Raw genomic sequence first — 25071 nt, 5'->3', positions numbered from 1 at the left:
GATATTTCCTATGAAGTTTCTTTACTTTTTCCCTCCACTGTATATCAAGACCACCTTAAAGAGTAAGTAGCGGGGTTTTGAAAAATATAGCTTTATACGTCCTGACATGTTGCTACAGCTGTTTAAATAACAGACCTGTCACTGTTTCTTTTCCTTGTGAACATCCTGACAACTTTTTACACTTATCATTTTAAAGTCTGTTTCAAATGTCTTTTCAACATGTCAGTACAGTCGAGTTTTAGATCAGGGGCGTGCCCTCTGATCACTGCGGTGAAGAGCGATTAGAAAAAGAAACTGCAAGTTCTCTGGCGACATCATGGGTCATTGGCCAAGAAAACCGACTTTAAACTTGTAAGTGTAAAAAGTTGTCAGGCTGTTAACCATGACAGTGACAGGTACAATATTTGAACAGTTGTAACAACACATGGGGATGTATAATGATACCTTTTTCGAAACCCCTCTTTAAGATCTCAGCTTTTCATTTAAAAATCACTATATAAAATGTATTACACAAGCTCATTCTGAAATAAACTGGAACCAACACAAGCTGTGGGTTGCTGCACAGCCTCAATTTTGCTGTGTCCTTGTAGTCTTGATGATTTATCGCTTGCTTAGAACCAGACTCTTATGGCACCACAGATATTTAACCTTGGTTATGCAATCCATTACAGAGAGAATGCATTCAGTCACTGATAAGTAGGAAGGGTGAACTCATCAATAGGAATCTGACAAGCCATCTTTAAATGTTTAGCTTTTAAAAGCTGGCAAGCTAGAGATTGAAACATTTAGGATGGAATGGGTTGCATAGTAGGCATATACACTTAGTGTGATAGTTATTTGCTTAAATCTACGATAAACATGTACAGTATGCAATAGAGAACCAGACCCAAAAAGATTATACTGTAGAAATTGTTATACCACCAACCTTGATGTCAAACTTCATGAGTATTTAATACAATGCTTGAAACCCCCTGAGTTTGCATACAGTGTAACTTGTATCTGTATATTATCCCATGACATTAGATATCACCATTTCAGATGGTTTCTGGACTCTTGAATATTTGAACTGCTTCATAAAGATTGTAAGTCGCCCAGGATAAGGGCGTCTGCTAAGAAATAAATAATAATAATAATAATAATAAAGAACACATATTATGAGATAATAAGCTTAAAACTTTAAATACTATTAAAACAGCTAACCTCTGCAGCACTTGCCTATGTCTGAATACCAGTCTGCTGTGCTATTATGATACAGTAGATTTTACACACAATAAAATTAATTGCAGTTTTCACAGCAGTTGATAGTCTTTGGAAATGGTGCTCGTTATCTACTTTTAAAAAGCATCAAAAGGACTACAGTGATGAGACTGCATGGAGGCGGCCCACTGGATCTTTTGTATATATTGTATAGTCTTATGACTTTTGCACACATGAGGTCAGTATCTGCGTTTTGCAGAATTTTTTACTGGAAATCTACAGTTTTATTGTTATCTGTGGTTTTAGAATGTTAGGCCATCTTAATTCTCTTCCCATTATAGCACAGATTATTGGACCCTCACACACTGAAGGTGCCATTTATATTTAATAGCTTGAGGGAAGGGTTATTGTATGGTCATATACGATATACATTACTACGAAAACAAAACATAACCATTCACTCCTTGCATTGTGCCCTTGAAGTGACCCCAAAGCTCCTCTGTGCTCCTCCTTACAATATCCTGCCCGTTCCATTGAAGTCCAGTGTAATTAGGCCACATAACTTTTCAGGAAAACAATATAATTGTTTTTATTAAACCCTGTACGGGAAGTGTGATTTCAATGGGAAATTGGCTCAAATTTAAAACATTTTAAAAAATTTAAAAAAAATAAAACAAAGCTGCTTGCTTTTGTAATCTTGAAGAAAACATAATGTAATCATTGCAGCATTATGTAAGCACTTCTGAGCCTAGTAAGTAAACTTCCTTGAAAGTAAGGTCACGCTTATCCACCCTCAGGTTATTAAAAAATGTAATCAACATTTCTCAGCTAGGCTAAATGGGAATAGCAGGGTGAGAATGTATTAACTGAATACAGATGTCCCTAGTGGATGTGAAGGGCAGGAATCAGCCTCAATAAGACCTCATTTTGGTCAGACTTGCATGGACTACAGTATCGGATAATCGGTAATACCCCCAGTTCACATCCCTGAGTCCAAGCAGAATGAAATGTGGAGGAAAGCAGGAGGAAAGGAGATTAAAAGATTAAAATAAGGCATTATCGATCAAGAAGGGATACTGGATGATGAATGTATTATCTTGGGAATGGTGACATCAGAATGACATTATCTGACCCGAGCCTTAGGCAAACCTTTGAAGGCTGAGAGACTGATGCATGCCATTACTACATCTACGATTGATTATTGCAATGATCTTTTTTTGTGGTATTTCAAGTTGTGTTTCATCTCGATTGCAGCTTGTCACAATGCTGCTGCCAGAGTTTTAACTAGAACAAAAATATAAACACATTACCTCTGTGTTAGCAGCCTTAGATTGGCTTCCAGTACAGTTTAGGATTGATTTAAGTTCCTGGTTTTAACTTATAAAGCTTTAGATGGCCTTGCTCCCCTTTACCTAAATGATTTGCTGACCCAATATTACCCTATTCGCTCTCTTAGATCACAGGACGAAGTTTTACTTAGTATTCCATGGACAGAGAGGAAAAAGGCAGGTGGCAGAGTGTTCAGCTTTAAAGCACCAAAGTTCATTTGTAAGGGGGGCACCAGCTCTTGCTGCTTTTAAATTAAGATTAGAGACACATTTTTATAAATTAGCTTATGTATTTTAAAGGGAAAACTTTAGCAGCCTATTTTTTACTGCTTATATATGTATTTATTTATTTATGTATTTATTTTTATAGTACTTATTTTTATCAACGCTTTTTAAAGTAATACTGTAATTAAAATGACTTGTTTAACTACTGTATGTAATTTAAGGCGGTATTTGTATTTTGTCATGTTATCTTTTACTTGTTTTGTATGTTATTCATTTGTGTTTTCAGGTGATTTATTGCAAAAGACACTATATAAGTAATGACGATTGATTGAACTAACCTAATATTTATGGCTCATGTAATTGACAGATTTTTTAGCCGGTGTCTACCGCAGAGTGCCCTTTTTGACCTTTTTTTAAATGAGACCGTAATGCATCAGTGGACATCTGGTGTGTGAATTTTAAATCAGCAAACAAATCTGAGTGCTCAGGACCAGACCTCTGAACTCTTAAATTATTCAGAGGTCGGTATAAGGGCGAAGAAAGTGGGGAATGAGGGCTTACTGGATTATATTATATAATACACCTTTACCAAATTGTCTTCAATAGCGATTTGCCAAGGGTCAATGACAAGGGAGCTACAATGGTATGAGCCACTGGTACAATGACACCACAGTGATGTCAGTTTCATATTTTGATAATGGTATCGCAGTGGTAAGAACCAATACATATAGGAAATACACTGTAGTAGCATGGTACCGTATCAATATCAGTGTGCTACCACAGCAGGACCACTGCATAGCATCTGTTCAAAATGAATTGTGGTGATTGGGTTTCTTATGGTTTAAATGGTGTTATTTAAACCTTTTTTTTTTTGTAAGGGTTGTCTCTGAAACCAGGTCTAAAAGTTCCAATTCTCATGCTATCAAGCACATGTGATTCACATTTTGATAAACAGCTGCTTCTGCATTCTGAGAGTTTTTTAGACATTTTCTATTGACATTTTGCACTTTGTTTAAAACGTTTATGCCTAAGAGTCATAATCATTTCACAACACAATGTATATATAATAATTGCATTAAATAAAATAAAAAAAAACAGTGTACAACCTAACCTGGAGTGTGTATCAAGTAGATATACAGTATGCTGGGCTTACTGCCTTTATGACAGACAGACATATCTGGCATTCAATAGTTTTTCCTGGTATTCTTTGTGAAATAAGCAATTTAAAGATGTTATTGAGAAGTATACCAATAAAAAAATAAAAAATAAATACATTTGTATGTTTGCACTATTTTGAGACCATAAGAAAAAACAGCATACATTGTGCAAAACTAACAAGGAACAGTTTACAACAGTTGAATTATACTCAGGTGGTTTGTAATGAATTGTATTAATGTATTGAATGGTGGCACTCTTCAAGATTGTTAAACGAGAAACACAAATAAACAAGAAACACAATAAACTGGTACCTTTGCATCAACACTTAGTATAAAGTGTTACCCAATAAACTGATATGAGTAGCATTGTGACAGCATTAATCACACATATGTTGAAGTAGGATACTCTGTACTACACTAATACCCTAATGTTCAGAATATGGGTTATATCTCTTAAGTAATGTGTGCCTCTTGCATAATGCAACCCTTTTGTATTTGACAATCAAAAACACCATTGCATACGATATTACTATAACCTGTGAATACTGGACATCGAGTGTATTATGTGCAACCTCAATCCAATGCAGTTGAACTGCAAATATGATTGTGGAAATTGAATGTTGTTCTCCCTGTAATCACAGGAACTATGTCAGGTTGAATTAAGTTCTGCCACAGATAAGGCCTTTATTCATCATGTAACTGGAATCACAGCAACAGAACCCCCTCCAATAAAGAAGCAGCATATCAAGCTGTCTCATTTACTTACTGTACTTAATATTCCCTCCCTGAGATGCCAGTTTGCAGCGGTAGAATTCTAGCAGTTTTTATAACTAAATGCATCCAACAACTAGGGAGAAAACCCTTACCTCAAGTAACATGCATTACTGTGTAGTAGTGGTTAGGGCTCTGGACTCTTGACCAGAGGGGTGTGGGTTCAATCCCAGGTGGGGGACACTGCTGCTGTACCCTTGAGCAAGGTACTTTACCTAGTTAGTAAAAACCAACTGTATAAATGGGTACTTGTATGTAAAAATAATGTGTACATTAAATAAATAAATAAATAAATAAATAATGTAATTCTATGTAAAAATAATGTGATATCTTGCAACAATTGTAAGTCACCCTGGATAAGGGCGTCTACTAAGAAATAAATAATAATTATACTTATTACAGAACCAGATTTTGCTAAAGCAGAACATAGTATTTACTTATAGTATAGAATTCTCTCTCAGTCTCCTCTGTTTTAGTACCACCAAGTTCATATTTCTAGGAGTAGATACATGTCTCTAAATACTGTAGACAACATACAATCCAAATAGAAATAGAAATAACGTCAGATGAAAAAACACCTTGGAACAGGGAATTACCAGAATTCTGTTTATATTTGACATAATAGTAACTGGTACCCATAATCTTTGGTAAATCCCTCAATGAATCTTTGCCTAAAGACAAAACTAAAATTGAAACTAGAAAGATTCTAAATTATTATGCATGCTGCAACAACAACAATAAAATCATAATCTCTATGCTTAGCTTGAAAGTGTGAAACAGAAAACTTGAGTCTACATGTAATTGCAGTTCACAGCATAAGAGAAACATCTTCTCTTGTGCACTGCATGCTATTATATGTTTTTTCAAGCTCTGTTTGGTTCCCACGTTGGCAGAGCTACTGTTTAGAGTCAGATGGAATAAAAGTGGTGGCATTCTAAGAGTTAATGTTTATAATCTGAAAGGAATGGGTGATACTGTAAACACGCCTTAAAATGCCAGTCATTCTTAGCTTGTGGAGGACGTCATACTGTTTATTAAAAACATTAGGAGTTGCTGAGTTGGTTGCTTTGACTTCCAGGCTAAAAAAATAAAATAAAATAAAAATAAAAACAACCAAAAAAAAAATGCCTCAGGCTTCTGCTTTTTTTTTGGAACATTATGAGTTCCATTTTTTGGCTTATAGTTTATAGTTATATAAAACCCTGTGTGCAATATTAAAAGCATAATACTACATTCACTTAGATATGAAAGGAATGAAAGTCTGCTGCAAGAAGAAAGCTGTTGTGCATTATTACACTATGAATAAACCGTGAATCCAGGCTCCATTTTGAAGGAACAGATGCAGGACATGAAGAGGCTGCTTGACACAATGAAACTGAAGGAGGCCAAGGCTGCAGAGAGCTGGGGAGATAAAGACAGCTGCTGAGGCAGGGGAAGGTTGGGGGTGCTTGGGAAATGTTTGTAGTTCTTGCAATATTTGTGTGAAAGGATCAGGTCTTTTTTTTTGGCTTTCAGACTGGCTTGAAAAATGATATTCCCTGAAACATGTTTCATTGGTAATGTCAACTGATTGTTTGTAATCGATCGTTCATGTACATTAACAATTTGATGCTTGACTAGAGCTCTTGATTATAGCATTATATTTCAAACTTGGCAAGACACCTGCATTTGAAATTGTTTTCATTGGAAAAGCTGCATATTTTGTGCTGATTTGAAGATTTTCTCCATGAATAACACAGATTATTTAAAGAACAGTATGTTTATGTACAAGCTCTATCTATCTATCTATCTATCTATCTATCTATCTATCTATCTATCTATCTATCCAGTGTTAATCGCTGCTTTTGGTACAGGTAATTGTATTTGGACATTTAAACCCTGGACAGGTGGCAAACAAAGGGAATGTCATTGCTTTGGGAACCAATACCACATACAAAAGTACCTTCAACAATGCAAGGCTGTTTCTTTTACTTTTCCACCTTAGAAAAGCATTCCATCAAGTCGTGTTATAAGAGTTTTTTTTTTTTTTTTTTTAAACAGCTTCAGATTCCAGTTAATAAAAGAAAAGACTAAAGAAAAAACAGAAATAAACCAACGGGTCAGACAGGATTCTAGAATATTAAATGACACTGAACACTGCAAACCAATATTTCAATGTTTTTAATCAAACGATCATGGCGTGATGCACGTACAAACCCTCATCTCTGCATTATTGTTTATTTTAAGGAAAAATAATTCCGTCAAGGGTTGGACAAGAAGCTTGAAAAAACCTTGAGACTGCTGAATACACGCACACACGCACGCATGCGCGCACACACACACAAGGGCATTACCAAAGTGTATAATTTTTGCATTTTTCAGAGAAGCTAAATATGGTATAATATGCTTCTTCTGGAAAACAGAAGGCATTCTTTTTTTCATGGCAACACATTCAACATGTCCGGGCTAAATTAATTACCATACCAGCTGTTGCCTGGATTTGAACAGGTGCACTTAACCTCTTTCAGTTCACCAGAATGACCCACAGGCATATTTAATATGTTCATTGTGAAACATCAGAAATGAACACAGCTAGATACAGGATCACTTTCTGACAGAGCACCTGAGAAAGCAGGGATACTGACAGATTATGATGCTAATCTTTTTTTTAATATATTTTTCATAAGCCTTGTAAAATCCTATGACCACTTCATATAGCATAATGTAAATACTTACATTTGTTTGTCTTTCATCTGATTGTTTGCCAAGATCTGAGCTCTTGAGATATGAACTCACAGAATCTGCTAAATTCCCACGTATCCGCCACACCCACACAAGGCATGGGACTTGCCAGACTCTGACGCTGGACCCCTATTTAAAAGCATCAGCTAGTCAAGGAGTTCATATCACCACTTTGTTTAAATAATCACTTTATATTATAACTTTAAACACTCAAATCATTACATTTGCAATACCAAGGTTTAGCTCTGACAGTGTATTTTTCTTGTTAAAATATATTTTAACCTAAACTTCTTTTACTCTAGCATTACATTATTGTAATCCAGTCAGGGAAAAACATTAGTGTTCATCTACAACACAGTTTTAATAATATTACGTCTAAAAAACACAATCCCTGTTAAAGGAAATATCTCATGCTTGTTTGGCATATGGCTATGTATTCAATATGCCACACATTTGCTAATAGGAGACTGGCATGTTGGTGCAGGCAGTGTACAGTGGAATAGTTTAAGTCAGCAAAAAGTCAAATTAAAAAAGTCAAATTTACTGGCGGATGCAGTGGGAATAGCGTGATGCCACAACACATGGGTAAGTGCAGCCCTTTCCAGGGAATTCAGGATAGGTATCTTTGTCCTAGTAGCCACAGGCAATATGGGTACTGAAGGAAACACCAGATAAAACCTCCCTTCTCAGACAATTTTGGATTGATGGGTAGAGCAGCTGCCTTTGAACCACAGAGTTGCTGGTACACTGCTAGCTATAGCCACCTCATACATTGATGATAAAACACTGTGATAGCTACAACTGAAGCTGTATTTTTAAGAACGGTTTACTCTCTATTAACATTTTAAAATGAGTCATCACTTTTCAAAGCTTTCATGTTTTTTGTCCACTGGATAGAACCAGCAAAATCTTTTTAGTCTGTAGAGAAGGTTACACATTCCTGTGCTTTGATTCACTCAACAGAGTGCCAGACCCCCTATCACCGATAGCATTCTTGCACTAAAGCATTCTTGCTTTAAAGATCAATTGAGAAATTTCAGCCATGCAGTTATTATTCATTTCTGCTATCCAACATTGATACATCCATAAAGACTATCTAAATAATTAATAGCCTCCTGTTAAAAGGACCTAACTGTTAAAGCATTTGCATTTTTAGGTGCTTCTGATGAGTGGGAATGAGGCATTCTTCCAAGGACAAGCTACATTGTCTAAATGAACAGAACGCTAAATTTTTCCAGTGATAAAAGCAGCAAACAAACCATTTGTTTTTGCACCTCACATTTAGTACAGTGTTTTTGCTTGCTAATTAATTAAAGATAATAAGATCTGGTCTAACAGTTTAACTTCAGGATTTTATTCAGTAGCATATATGGAATGTATTCCTACCCAAATTAGATTTTCAGGATCTTGGAAAACCTAGGCAACAAATAGGGCGAGTTCAATCTCTTTTTTTCAGTGCAAGGTGGATGGCCCTTAAAGCAACAGATTTTGTGATATAGCTGAGTGTATGTGACTGGGTAAAGATACGCCTCATACCCAGAAGATCATACAGTTAATGTGTACTTCATTTTCCCTTTTCCGATGAAGGGTCACTTCCTCTCCCAGCACAGAGGCATTTTCCTGCTTGTCATGATGATGAACAATACAATACAGAATGAAAACAGACACTTAAGCTTAGAAACTTGATTAGAACTCAGCATAACAGAGTCTTAGTCAGTATCGTTTAGGTGGCACACCCTGGATTTTAACTATGTGTGGCTTTTATATTCTTTTACCCTTTTCATTAGCATTTATCAGTGTAAATATAAAGGAAAAGAAAAGAAAATCACTGGCCGAGGTTTACCCGGCGTACTCCCTGTACAGATGTTTTCCGCTTCACCACACATTGATGTGAACTCACCGAGCAATTAGTTAAATTGCACTCCAAAGTTTAATGAGTGTAAACAGTAGTTTGATTGTGATGTGTTTTCACTGTTTAAAAACACAGTGTGATTCTAGTCCCTTTGGTGTTATTCTTACGTTATGGAAAATATTGACATTCAATTGTAATAATTGAGCTGTATTTCAACTCTACTGCAGTTAATCACAGTATGTTGCAAACACAGCTCTGCTGTTAAACTCATCCCTTTGGTAGAGGTAAAGAACATAATCTGTGTGACGATAGTGAGATTGCAGTGAATTTACAGAGAAACCATTATATATCCTTTGAAATCATCTTTATAGTAAAAAAATATATGTCTTATGTCAGTCTACACAACACCTGCTAGGGCGAGCCCGTTAACACATTAATGATACATTTCATTTATTTTTTATTTTTTGTATAGATGTACCAGTTTGGTGCAGTGTAAAAAGACCACTTCTTTATTTCATATCCTGTTTTCACGTCACCAAAAGCAACAGGAACTGGACTTAGTATGTGATCACCTACAAAGAAAAAGGCATGAATGATGGATAAAAAACAGACAAGTGGGGTTAAGCGTGTTTAACAACAGAAGAAAAAACAGAGGAAGCTATTTCATAATCCAATATGAAGTTAAAAAAATCTGTTCCAATCTTATTTATTAACTAAATATATTGTAAATGTACTTCAGGGTCTAAACAAGTTATTAACTGAACCCTTCTTTGAAATATCTAAAGTGAAGGTGCATCAGTAGAGCTTCAGGACATCCCACCACTACACTGTGATCCAACTATAAGTTCATATGTATTTATCATAGTTTACCATAAGTTTTGACCATGCTTTACCATACTTCTGTATATGATAAACTTATTACATAAATAGGACTAGCTTGTATGTTGACATGGCACTACAGATATCAGAAGAGGTATGAGTAAGGAAGTATAGCTGAAAGTGATTTGGATCCAAACTGACTGCAGATTTTTCACTATGGTTATCCTGCCAGACTAAATTTTCTTAGGATTGGCTTGTAAATACTGTATGCTGCAGAGGTGGACACAGTACTGCTTTACTGGTGCAATGCTGGCCAATATTGGATTAAGAATGCTGTACCAGTCTTAGCAAGCTTCATTGCAGAAACCACATTGAGTTTATTGACTGGTAAATAAAGTATTTTCTTGTTAACCAGTTGTCAATTATAAAAACCGTCACACGGTTTTAAAACTGAGAAACAGAAACCTTCTCTCAAGTTAAACTACTTTTTTCTTTTTTTTTCTTTTTTTTACAACAGCATCATAATATATATATCATCTTATTTATTATATTGTCCTTACATTTTTTTTGTTAGTCCATGGTATAAAAATACATTGAGAATGGACTTTCACAATAATATTAATGCCACAAGAATACACTTTTAAGATTGCATCCCCAGAAACACACTTTATGAAGAAGAAGCTATTTTTGCATTGAGATGTTCTTCACATTATAATACTAGGAGTCATGGCTGTCACATTTTCTGATACTCAGTAATGTTAGGCATCAGTAAATTATCTCTGCATTATGTCATATTTTTTCCCCTTGATTCACTCGTATATAAATGCAATGTAAATTGGACACAGATTTGAGCCAATACAACCACACAATGACATAAGCCATATTTGGCGTTAATGTTCGAAGGAATGACAGTTTGCTAAATTCCACAGAAGGCTTTCATAAATCTAAGCCTGAGCTAAACTGGCTTTAGGCTGAATTGCATAACTGCGCCTCTGTAATATGACTGTTAAGAGATTCATGTGGCGTTTTGCGTTAGCTTACTGTTAACTGAAGAAAGTGAAAGTGTTGCTTTTGCTTTTTTAATTACTAATATTTCATATTTTATCATGTTTCATGTTGTGTTGTGTTATTCATATGGTTTTGTATTGCTTTTTTCTTGTGTTGAAAGTACTTTGATTTTTTGTTTGTATGTTAATCTTGAATTGTGAATATGCAGATGTTTCAAAGATGAGTCTGCTGTTGCCTGGTACCTAATCACTTCATGTGATACAGTTCAAATTCACTCCCGTGACTTAGCTGCAATCTGACCCTACAGCAGAGATGCCAGGATGCAGCTGTTCATCTATACTATTGTAGTTGAAGCATTTGCTTGAAATAACAGTAAGAAAAATATTTTACTCACAATATAAGTTACTAAAGTTTATACAATTTAAGAATATGGATTGTAAACCATTGGTTACCTCCTCTGACAAGAACATTTCTGGAACCTATAAAAAAAAAGACGCGGTTCTTGAAGCATTGAGAAATACTCCAAATTGAAAATTGAGTTTATAGACTGGCAAATAAAGTATTTTCTTGATAACCCACTGGCAATTATCAAAACCTTGAAAAAGGTTTCTAAAGCTGGGAACAGAAATATTCTCTTAAATAAAACCACATTTTATAACATTTGTTATAACAGCTTTACGCTATCATCTTATTTACTATATTACATTGTCTTCAGCAGAACAGTTTGTTCTATACAGCATAGACTAACCACATGAATCACAGCTCTTTTGAATGTTTTTAATATACAGTACTGTTGTTGTTATTGTACATGTTTTAAATGATACCGCATACACACCCAGGTTAGCAGCAATCCATTGCAGATTGCAGATCCAATGAATGGCATTTTGTTTACCTTACGTGAGTAACAAAATGGTGGTATTGTGTCAGCAGGCTTGAATAGTGCAGTTTGTATTGCTTATCAGTCAGCTCAGCTACTTTCCTGTGCTTTTTACCACATCCTTTTCAAAGGGTCTAGTACGGTAGCTATATTTCTTACTCAGGAACCAAGAGTTGAACTTCTTCTGCAATACTGAGCACAAAAGTTACAGCACATCATTGCTCATACTGACTGCATGGTGTGATGGTGCTGTGTAGGACGGTTTAAAATGGGAGATGTACATTGACCAATGTTTGGAAATTGGTATGCAATAGGGGCTAATTTTTAAATGTATGTTCCATTGCATTATATAGAATTGATGTGGGGGGAAAAGTTTAATCTACAACAATCTTGTAACACAACAAATGACCTATAATTCTAAAATTAACACATGCACTGTTTACAAGAAACATACTACTTTACCATTGCTGCATTCCATGTTATTAGGTAATAAATCCTGAGGATTTGTCTTACAAGAGACAGAGTGTATAAAGAATATGCTTCCTTCTGCAATGCTGCAGGTTTTATGCTGTGTATATAAAAAAAAAAATCCTTGGAGGAAATGTCTTGTACAGCACAGATACATAAATGGATTTAATGATTACAGTATTTAACAGTGATTTTTTAAATCAAGGTTCATTACCAGTTCAGACATAAAAGGATGTGGTGCAGGTTGGACCCACACAATGGTGCCCATTAGAAACTGTATTAATTGTAGCTCACACAGCCTTCTGACAGAATTGGCAAGCTGTTATTAGTTAGTTTGGAAACGACTCAACCATATAGGAAGCATAACTTTCTTTCATCCAAGTTTTAAAAGTTCATGGTCTTGTCAGACAAAAAAAAAAAGAAAATCAGGCCAAATGTTAGTGATTGTTTTGTGAGATGGGAGTTTTAGGAAGTATAAAACAATGTACTTGTATAAGTCTAATCCAAACGTACAGTAAACTTGTGTTTATTGTAGTGTATTGCCAACAAAAAGAAAACAACCTTCAGGCCTCTAACTGGTGTTTGATAGATGCTGTGAGACCCAGTATACCTTTATATATTGTGGTACTATTGTTGAAACTCCAGCACGATTTGATAAGAGTCTTTTGAATCAGCTATTGACCCTTAGTGGTTAAAAAAAGCCTTTAATAAATATACTATAAGTATTCCTTTTCCTTTTACAATCACAACGTTCAACCGTTCACAGATGACCAAGGGATAGGTATTATGTATGTTGAAAGTTTTGGACAGTACTAGTACTGTACAGGTATTAGCTGCTAAATTCTAGTTTTATTTGTGAGCTATCAAATATTTCTGAGCTATCTAAGAGAGAGAAGTATTCTGTGCTCACTTCTTTTTTTCAAATGGACACCAAACAGTACCTCAGTATTGACCAATCACGGCTAGCATTGGTACAAAAGTTTTTTATAACATTCTACACATTTGATTTTACCCCATGTTTTTCTCCCAATTTGAAATGTCCAATTGCGTTTTTTTTTAAGCTCAGCTCACCGCTGTCACCCCTGTGCTGACTCGGGAGTGGTGAAGACGAACACATACTGTCCTCCAAAAACGCTTGCCATCAGCCGACCGCTTCTTTTCACTCTGCAGGCCCACCATGCAACCAACCCAGAGCTACAGCTTCAGAGGACAACGCAGCTCCTGGCAGCTTACGGGCAAGACCGCAGCCGTCTGGCCAGTCTACAGGGGTCGCTGGTGCGCTGCGAGCCAAGGACACCCTGGCTAAGCCCCCCCCCTCAATTGTGCGCTGCCCCCTGGGAGCTCCCATCCAAGGTCGGCAGTGGAATAGCCTGGACTCGAACCGACGACCTCCAGGCTATAGGGCACATCCTGCACTCCATGCGGAGCGCCTTTACCAGATGCGCCACTCGGGAGCCCCTACTCTTTATTTTAAAAGTTTATTTGCCTAACAGAGGTAAACATTGATAGCACCCCTCCTAAAAACAGTTTCTAAGGCTTTCTCAAACTCAGCTAAAAGTGTCATGAAAATGATAATAACACAAGCTTCCTGTTATCCAAAAGTTACCATTAACTGCGGGGGAATAATTCTGCTCCACTAGGGAATTCACAAGAAGCGTATAATATGTCTTAAGGAAGTTAAAATTGGGCAGCAATCTCAGACTAAAAGAAAGTATACTCAGTATGTTCTTGTCACGGTGGTCCCTTGGCACTTATTGGAAAGAACAGAGAACATGTCAAGCAGAAAGCCAGCTAAGAAAAAGCATGAGAACCGCTCTCATGCTGGGTTAGATCTGCCAGCCTGTCTGAAAGCTCAATTTAATCAGCGGGGAGAAAAAAAAAAATCGTTAGCATGGCTTCAACAACAACATCACAGAATTACTAACAAAACAACTGAAACATAAAAGGCAGGAGTCCAATAAAGATACCTGAAATTAACTAGTAGAAACATAAAACGGCCAGTCAATACAGATGTATAGTAGGAAGAACACTAAACATGCCACACAGTAAATAGAACATCTGTGCTACTCATGCATCGATTTCATCTCAGTCTTTATAAATAGAAGCTATATCACTAAACCACGGGTGTTTCCTGCTGCTTTTATGCAGCTATGTTGATGATAGTGGTGAAAGAACATGGTCTAACAAAAATGGTTTTATAACACTACAACTTTTTTGGACTATTTCAAAAACTGTGTTATTTTATCATATGTTTTTTTTTTATCATTGTTGTCATTATAATCATCATCATTCTTATCTTCACAAAAGAGATTAAATACTAAACTGTTTTCATACTGCGTAGTGTTCAAGCCCAAGTTTCTTCATATTGTCTGCTTACAGTTCCTTCAGCCTTCCTTGACATGCTGTCAGAGCTGGATAACACGTCTTATGATGCCTTGCTTTAACTTTCAGTAAATTATTAAACAGTAAGACTGACAACAGCCATATTTCATGGACACTCAGAAGCTAAGCCAAATGTAGCTTTGTCAGTACTATGAATATGAGGTGCTTCAGGAAGTGACGCTAGTTCTTGGACAGCCAATTCTCCAAATGTAGGGGTCACTGTGCTGTTGGAGATGAGCTATCCTTTGAGTTAGATCACACTGAGACCCTGTCTACTTTGTAGACAAAAGATTCCTTAGTATTATTTCTAAGAAAACAGCAGTGGTGCCCTCTCAGATTTCCAACAGGTCAAATTCTTGCCTTGCTGAATCCTCTCTTCCTTGGTTATGTGAATTCTGTTGGAAATGAGCTGTTTCTTCACTTCTGTATACATACCTTTAAATAAATATAAACAACTGTGGAGGCTACACCGGACCTTCCTTAGCTCTAATTGTTTTTTTCAGAAATGTGTTTCAGAACGAGGGCCTGAAGAATTGGCTGTGGCCATGCTATTACTTTATGTTCATATTCACTTTTACTCTCAATCCAGTAGAGCAGGCTTCTTATTACTATTATAACCAAAACTTCACCACACCTGGACGTATCAATACATCACAACCGAGTAAAAAGGATTCTTTCCATCTATCCCATATAAAAAGTGTCCCCTGAGGCTGCCAGTTATACAAACACAAGGAAATGAATGACATCACCCTACAGACCAAAACCAAAATACAGTACTGTAAACACTACATAAAAAGATCTTTTTAAAAGCCTGAATATATTTTAGGCACAACAATGCAAATTGTAGTCTCTGAGGAGGTCACTGTCAGATGCATTTAAAGGCTGTGTAAAAGTCCCTCCCACATTTCTATCTGGTGAGATCACACAGTGTTTCAGTAAGTCATTTTCAGAAGAAAGGAACCATAACTATCATAGCAGCCAGTGAGACAAACACAGAGGTGATTCAGATAAGCATTCCCTGGAGAGAATCGATTAAAAACTCCCTTGATTTAAAAGGAATACAGTGTTTCTATTACCTTCTTTACAGGAACTGTTATCTAATGAAACATCCAACACCTTAACATTATTAAACTCAGGGTTGAAGGGTGGACTAGTGCAATTTGATTTCTTCTCTGAATGTTTGGAAAAATCCTTCTCCCAGCGTAAATTCACTCAGCAACCTTGATTAGGTGGATTTAAACAGAATTACTATCCCTAGCCAACAGAGTGCACAAGTCATTGTGAAATTCAGCCACTAAATATACATAATCTCAAAATGAAAAACAACTTTAATAAAGCTCTTTAGCAAAATAATCAGGGTTTAACTACAACATTTGTACAGAAATTCTGTTTTGGACATAATTGGTAAAATTACATCTGGTTACATACTCATCTCTCTTTTTTTAATCTCACAATATGAATGTATTGTGGTACATCCCAAATGATCTGTTTATTTGTTGTAGTCTTGATGGCAACACCTTTGGCATCAAATCATTGTGGTGGTGTGGTGGGGCACTAATTAGTTCCACATATCTGAATATATTTAAATCTCTGCCCTGTGCATTTACTGCTATATGGATGCTATAATGCAACAATCAAATAAACCCATACCCATTCCCCATGTGGGGATTTACACAGAAATTTGACCCAAAGTGGGGGGATTCCATCACTTGCATGAAAGCTCATGATCCTTCTTATTTAAATACTGAATACTGTAGACTCCCTTTTGCTGGTTTTAAATTGGTCTGATGCATTTGATATGGTACTAACACAGAATCCATATTAACAATTAGCAAAGTCTTTGATGTAAATAAATAAATAAAAAATAAGATTGCATTTCAACAAAATATTGCTTGTTTTACATTCACCTAGCCCCAGACTCAGTGGTTTTGTGCATTCTTAAGATACAGCTTTATCCATTGCCCAATTGACAAATTAAAAAAAAAAAATGTAATGTGTCCCTAGGCAGACAAGTAGTTTATTTGACGTAGGTATTAGTAGATTATACAAAAATGAAGATAACACCTTTCTAGCAAAGATATTATTGTTTTTGATTGGCTGCGGAACCAAATATTATCACAATTGAGGAAGTGAAAGATTAAATCAGCATTTCTCATAGTAGGTAGTCTATCTGGAACAGTCAGAGGGGAAAAAAATGTATAATGCCTTCAAATATCTACAGCAATACGACTATGAAGTGACTTGCAGTCTAAATCAGTTGTGTGCCAGTGCAGAAGCACAGACTGGCCTTGAGATGGAAGATTGCGTATTATATCCTACACCCCACTGGTAAATATTTGCATACAGTATATGGCCTTAATATTAATATGCAACCCTTTAATCATGTACACTTTGGAAAATTAGGAAGGCTAGCATGGTGACATTGAAACATACTAAATATCAAATACCCCGACTGAAATGTTTACCTAAGATGGTATGGAATAATTCAATTTGGGATATGTTGCACTTGGAAACCTGACATGGCATCAAGACTTGGCATCAAACTGGGCTGTATCAACTGTGACTTGACCTTACATATCTTTGTATCAACCCGAGCCGAGAAGTGGGTATATCACACAACACACACACCCTGGGGTATCATATTGTGATTATACAATAGCTATGAGGTAATTTGAAATGGAAAACAGATAACAAAAATAGGTGTAAATATAAGTGTGCTCACTTTGACAACACAGCCAGTTAAAATGAATAAGGGGAGGATCCTTGGCATTGTATTATAAAAAATGACTAGCAGTTAGTTTAATTGAACGGCAGACAGAAATACAGATGATTATTTATAGATGTTTCCTAGAATATATAATGACATCTAAAAAATTGGTAAAATTGGTCGATGTTCCAGCAAATGCTGATATCCCAATATTAACCATCATCAATTATTGTTAAACCTATATATAAGGGCCATTTGGACTGTAATAACATGGCAACTGCACATGCAAGTACATAGTAGCTGCATAGTAAATACACAACCAGCTGTGTGAATCCTGTGCTGGCTGTATCAGCTGTGACGTTATATCTGTTGTGGTACAGTGCATTGGATGCTCCATATCAACGGGTGCAACTCTTTTTCCATCAGTACATTTAAAATCAATTTAAGTGAATGGTAAACCATTGCATTTATAAAATAACATGTTCCAATCAACTGTCAACATGACAAAAATCTAAGGGTAAAAAGAAGGGCATAGTTGTGTTTCTTGCTCTTTAATATGAATCTCTGTAACTGCTGTAATGAGGGATCAATAGACTGCCTGTGAGTCTGAGGGCACTGTATTCAACTGGGTAGAAAATGTGTCAGGATGATAAAGGCAGGATAGCAGGAGGCATAATTATAATATATATATAATATAATATATAATACCCAGCATGCAGATTTTACTGTATCCCTATCTCTATACAGTCCTGTGTCACCCCTGAAGTTCTGGTGCAGATTTACAAAGAGATTACACATTCATAGCAGGAACTGCTGGCTAACAGGGGAGGGCCACAGGTGTCCACATGGAATCAATATGACTTGTTTCTACTTAAAGCCGTAGTGCAACTAAAATAATATTACATACATTATAAAACATATAGAAAACACCAGGAAAGGGAACCAGATAAATGCCTTTGTGCCAAAGTGCTATTTACAGTAAATAACATGTTCTCCATCTTGCTTTCAAACACCAGGCTTGGTAGCAGTTGGCAAATTCATTCACCATCTTCATCATTCATTAAGAAAATGTTTCAACTGTAGTATTAAATAAGTCTAGTTCCCAGTGATTTTCCTTTAGCAAAATAGTGTTTGTAAATGAAGTTGTATATTCAGGCTTGCAGCACGCATACAATTACAGTGCATTATTTCAAATGCAATAAGTACCAAAAAAGATATATTAATTATTCAAAAGCTTATTCTTAAGCCATGTTCTAGGTTTTTGATTTTTTACATGGAAATGTTTTTAAATTGTATTGCATGTTCAAATTCTGTTTTTAGACTAAAACACCCCCATGTCAGAAAAATATATAGATTCTGTGGTGATTTGACTAACCACATGGTTTCCTGTAACTGTCTACCCAGAGTAGAAACAGTATTGTCAGACTAATTATCTCTCAGTCTTTGCTGTCGCTTCCAAATAAAAAAAAAAATGTAATGGCGGCAAGCAGTACAGATGATTATTTATAGAAACATTTTTAATGCAGTGTGTAATGACATTTAATAGAGAAATTCAGTGTTGTAGAAAATGTGATATCACAATATAAACCATTAATTTTTGGTTAACTCTTTATATTACAGGGTCTCTATTTAGGCTGGAATCACACAGTAACAGCACATGCTGTTATACAGTAGTAGGTGCATTGTAACTGTGTTAATCCTCTGTTATTACAGTGTATTTAAGAAACGTCATCTAAAATACTACCCAATCATCTATTTGCCCACATTAAAATGATATTGATTTTCAAGGGGCTCCCAAGTTGCGCATCCAGTAAAAGCACTCGCTAGAGTGCAGGATACGCTCTATAGCCTGGACGTCGCCGGTTCGAGTCCAGGCTATTCCACAGCCGACCGTGGACGGGAGCTCCCAGGGGGCGGCGCTCAATTGGCCGAGTGTCGTCCTGGGGGAGGGAGGGTTAGGTCAGCCAGGGTGTTCTCGGCTCACCGCGCACCAGCGACCACTGTAGTCTGGCTGGGCGCCTGCGGGCTTGCCTGTAAGCTGCCCAGAGCTGCGTTGTCCTCCGACGCTCTGAGGTGGCTGCACGGTGAGTCTGCAGAGTGTAAAGAAGCGGGCGGCTGACGGCATACGCTTCGGAGGACAGCGTGTGTTCATCTTCGCCCCTCCCGAGTCAGCGCAGGGGTGGTAGCGGTGAGCTGAGCCTAAAAATAATTGGGCATTTCAAATTGGGGAGAAAATAATAAAAACTAACTGGCAATGACTAAATTAAAAAAAAAAAAAAAATGATATTGGTTTTCCAGTTGCTATATACAATTCTTTCATTTAAGAAATATGTCCTCAGATGTTTGAGCATGTATACTTGATTCCTTAAATAACTTTGGGAATCTCTATAATCCAAGCTAGGATTTTAGAGGTTTAATGCCTTCTGCAATGGTGGCACCTATATTAGCACAGCTGTTAAGTAGATAGAGGAGATCCAGGATAAGAAGGAAGTTGTGACCTGTTTTGGTCCAGAGGTCTACTGAGCTGCTTGTACTTATAACAGTTCTTTGATTTTGCAAGATTTTATTCAGCAAGCAAAAATGCATCACTATCTTATGCATACATACAGATGATAGAGAGGTAGCAGCAGCAACAGTTCTTAATTCACAAGCACATAACCAAGAATTCAGCCGTCTCTACATGTGGAGGCTGTAGAATTTACAGTACTCCAAGAAATAAATACATCTCTGTGCAAATGCCAGGGTGGAAACATGTGGCTGTTTTGCCTTGGCAGGTTGGTGTGATTATGTGACTCCTGCTACAGAATTAAGGTGAGGCCCTCATGGAAAAACCTTCAACTGTGAATCTCACTGTCACATCATAATACCTCCCCAAATTAGAGTTTTATTTTCAATGCTTGGTAACTAATGATTAAATATTTTTTAATAAAGATGTTCATGAACATTTGATGCAAATTTACCAACAATAATCACTTACCTCACTTACCCCACAAGTTTTAAAAAATAAAATACCCATCTAAATTGCTTATCATAAACTCATGAATCTGGATAAGTTGCAACCTAGTCTTGCCCTCACCCTTACTTTGAAAATTAATATATTTTAGGTAATGTAATTACATTTGATTATCTAACTTGCACTGTTACCAAACAAATGTAATGTTCCATAGACTGCTTCTATCACAGAAAACTTCTTTAGGTGCTTACAATATTTTCAACTCCAACTGAAACACAGTATACCTTTGGGTGAAAAAGTATTGAGTCAAGACCATGTCAATGAGAAATGAACGAAGACATGCCACATTCTCAGAGATACAGGGTGTTTGCAGAGCTTTTTATTGATTTAGGCAGTGGCTCCTTGTCCTTGGCATTGAAGTCAAAGTATAGGGAATTCAGACTTTGCTCCATGTAGCTCTGGGCATGCTTGGCAGGTGTATGGATCTGGGCCAGCCTCCCAGTTGGAGTGCTGCTTCTCCCAGCAGGAGTCCTTGCTACATAAAGGTCACATGCATGTGACGGATTGGATTGGGTTTTGTTGTTTTAGGCAGTGAAAATTCTGTGGACAGATATTACCAGGCGTCAGACGTTGAACAATGTAATGAATTTCCCAATGCATGGGACAATAGCGCTGCTCTAAAAGCGCCACGCTCCCTTAGTCGAGCATTAAGAACACACCTTTATCTCACATGACTCAGACAGTGCTTACATGATCCGGTAACCATGACAACATTAAAAACCGGTAACCATGACAACATTGTGCATTCTGTCTGTTTCAACAGGTTTTATTCAGTTGACTGAATATGTTCTGCGGGCAACTGTTTTTTTTTTGTTTTGTTTTGTTTTGATTAATCAATAGTCTCTCACAAAATGTGGATTTTAACACAGGTTTTTTGTGTTTTATTTTTATTATTTTAAATAACAAGGCAACCTGACATGTTGCATCTCAAGGATTGCCCTTTGTAACCTTAACCCCAAAGCTAAACAAATAACCTTTAAAGATCCCTTTTCAAATCATGATACACTTCACCTGTGATGCACACCGTGAGGCCTGTCTGCAGTGCTTTCTTTCACCATCACTAGCTGTAGGTACTTCAATATACTGCATAGTACTTTCCCATACGTGCTCTGCAATATATATCTTAGCGTATCTTTGCTATCTTCCATTCTCTCTATCAGTAACCTGATACTAGTCTTCAGCTTTTTCTCAAAGCATTGCCACCTTGACTGTGTCACTCCTTGCAGTGCAGCATTACTTTCCCTTCAGTCATTAACTGGTACCAGGGTTCTTTCCAGTGAACCTCTGGCTGTATTCATAATGTGCTATGACTATTCCCTGAACAAAGAGTAACTGTTTAGTTTTGTTTTCTACTGCTATTGAATCACCACAGATTCCCATTTTTTATTTTATTGAATGGCTAAGGTGTATTCTACTGTACGGGTCAGAGGTTTTTGTTATGAATTCAAATGCTGTGTTATGAATTCCAAAAGTATGTTCAGTCCAACAGAGGAATACACTTGCCATCACCATTAGGCAGTATCAGACATGTGCGCCCATTTAAATTCACATAAAATTCAAATATTATGAAAAAATACCATGTGATCCCATGTAAAAAAAATAAAGAAATAAACACAGTACCATTGAAATACACTATAGTTTCCTGTAGTATACTGCACTACATACTCAACTGCATAGTGTTTTTGGACAGAGCAATTGTATCTTTTTGGAATAAAATGCTGGATAGAGGAGAAAATGTTACAAGCTGCAATTATATGTACTAGTAAACAAAAAACAAACAAAAAAACTGTTATCTGTGTTATAACATTCCTAAACAGAAATGCTTTGTCTTTATGAAGACATTAACTTGCACTCCAGCAAGCGATAATCTTGAAGCCCTTCTATGCTCTGTCAAAACAGAACAACATTTAATTAATCTTCCTGTGTCCAGACTCATACATGTTTCCCTCCAAACTGATGAGGCTATTCAATGGCTGCTGACAGATGTTGGGCCAGGATAAACATTTCCTAGAAACCCTTTGTTGCTCTATTAGGAAGGATGGTGTTTCGAAAACAATATTCCAGTGAGAATTATGTATTACTATAAACAGTATAAATGTGGCTTTTTTTATTAAAGCTTATAAGTAGTGATTTTACATTTTATGTTGTACAAAAAAGAAGTGTGCAGAAATTCCATGAGACTAAACAATAGATATTATAGTAATTCATGTTTTGTTAAGGCCTCAATGGGTATAAATACAAAAAAACAAATACTGTTGCAGATTTCAACCCCTTTACCAATGATATCATCTATTTAAAGTGCCTCTAGCGGTGAATCATCCGCTGTCATTACACCACTTTGGTGCCTTCATAATTACTGTAACTTACATTAACTGTTCATTGCATTGTGCAGTAGACAGAGGAAGCTTTGCATTTGAATATAACAAACGAGAAACCAAAAGATTTTCAGCTCAATGAAAGAGTGACTAAAGTCCCTTAACACACGACACTTACTTAATTGGTCAGCCAAGTATAAAAACAGCCACAGCTTACCTCCTTTTGTATTCGATTGCACACCTCTCCACCTCTTCCATCGCCACCCTTGCAGCTACCCCTTGACTTATTTAGGGGGGTTCTGATTGCCTCGTCCACATGGCCAAGCAACCGTCCCTCTGCCAAGTGGGTTCAAGGCACACATGTCGTATAGCAACATAAGCACAATCCTATCAATAGAAATCAATTCAATTCATTTTAAGGTGTGGGTTTTTCTCTGATCTCCTGAATAAGCTGTAAGATAATTGAGGGATAGATGGGTTGTTTAGAGCTACCAATTACGACTATCTTATCTGTCATTGTCTTTTAATGTGGCTGAAAACTGAAGAAAGTAAGTCTTTTTTAAACATATCAAAGCTGAAGTTCTGAATGCTGTGGTGGAGTATGTTTCAGCTGGGTTGTGTACATTTACTAAAAGTCTATTTACAAATGTCGGTGCGCATGCTTAGTGTCTGCAACATGGTGTGACTAATTCCTCTGGGAACAGAATCAAATGCCTCAATCTGTATGTCGGAGGTGGAGCAGACATACCCTCCACAGAAAGGAACTAGGACAGTTTACCAGTGAAATCTTACACATAAAAGCAATCAATTGATGCTAGCACAAACTGAACAACCATGTCTAAAATCAAAGACTTAGATCACCATAAGTAACTTTAATTTAGTTCTGATACATCCCCTATAAGGATTGACATATTATTATTGATTGCTGCATAACATTATGTGCCTACTTATTTGGTTGTCTTTAGCACTTGTGTAGGAATGGTTATCCAATAAATGTTGGTGCTGAAACTACTTTTAAAAAGTAAAATAAGAATGTTTTTAATTCTATAAAATGCTTATGGACATCCCTGGATGTGAAATGAAAATGAATGTTGATGTGATGATATTAAACATACTAATATTACTTACGCTCCACATGAAAAGGAGCAAGTCATTTTAGTTTAGTTTAGATATCTTTAGTTTAGATGTTTAAGTCAACCTTGGCAAGGAATACAGTACAATCTTATTTTCATATGACAGCAATCTTATTTTACATAATGCTTGTTGTCTTGCTTTTTCTAACAGTGTGCCCAAGTTTGGTGACCAAGGGGTTAGCTGAATTACATTGGACAACCTGTTCCAGGTTTCCTGATATTCTGATTAGTTTCACACAATCCAAATGCAATGACAATAACACAATTACAATGACCACGGGGAAATCCACCACCAAAATAACATAACCATTTAGCTTTAACTGAACAATTGAAGTTTAATTCACTAATTCCCATTCCAAAGTTACATACAATAACCATTGAGGTATTTTTAGGTCTGTGAAAGACAGTTCTCTAATGGTTACACTCCGATGAACCAGCTAAACTTAGACAGAAGACATGTTTCAGACATGTACTATGGTCACATAGGTGTTTTTAACTTCTTTAGATAGTCACTAAGATAAGAATAATACAAAGTGTTTCTAAACAACAAGAAGAATACATTAGTTCAGACAGCTGTAACATTTCATTCCTGTACCAAGTAGCACTTAATGATTATAAAATACTATTACAATTTTGTCCAGGCAAGGTTTTGCCCACACCAAGGCTCTTAAAGTTTGTGTACGCTCAGGGCCGGATTAACCCAACACTGGGCCCTAGGCAAGCATACACTTGTGGGCCCCCTATCCCTGAACAAATAGCCACACACACACATATACATACAAACATATATACATATACATATACACAGCTCTATATACAGTATAGCCTTTATAACTAGCCCTCCACCCTTTTACAGCTATAATTCTCAGTTTTAAGTTATTATGAACGACGGAATGAATCTGACAGAAAATTAAACTGTAGGGGATATGCTAAATACATTTCAGAATAAAACCGGAAAAAACTGAAGCCTACGTTAAATCCTGCAGCACAGCTTGACAATGACTTCCTGTTTTACTGAATAAAAAGGCAACAGTTCAAACAAACAAGGAACATCATATGAAGTTGAAAAACTGTAATATATAGAAGGCTGCTCAAACT

The 25071-nt window shown here is 36.5% G+C and overlaps 1 protein-coding gene across 3 annotated transcripts in view; it reads right to left on the bottom strand.

Moving 5' to 3' along the window:
* Positions 1–25071, bottom strand: part of LOC117406682 (epidermal growth factor-like protein 6) — a 69642-nt gene that overhangs the window by 40778 nt on the left and 3793 nt on the right. For 2 of the 3 annotated variants that reach the window (XM_059028991.1, XM_059028992.1), the window contains one exon: positions 23058–23227. The exons of the other annotated variant lie outside the window; for it this stretch is intronic. In XM_059028991.1, the coding sequence (XP_058884974.1) occupies positions 23058–23098 (41 nt within the window). In that variant the 5' untranslated portion in view covers positions 23099–23227. The remainder of the gene's footprint in view (positions 1–23057; positions 23228–25071) is intronic. 3 annotated transcript variants of the gene reach the window in all.

This window comes from Acipenser ruthenus, chromosome 8, assembly GCF_902713425.1.
Source record: "Acipenser ruthenus chromosome 8, fAciRut3.2 maternal haplotype, whole genome shotgun sequence".
In the NCBI taxonomy this organism is placed as follows: domain Eukaryota; kingdom Metazoa; phylum Chordata; class Actinopteri; order Acipenseriformes; family Acipenseridae; genus Acipenser; species Acipenser ruthenus.
Note: the sequence above shows the minus strand (reverse complement) of the source record. Positions and strands in the feature narration are given on the sequence as shown.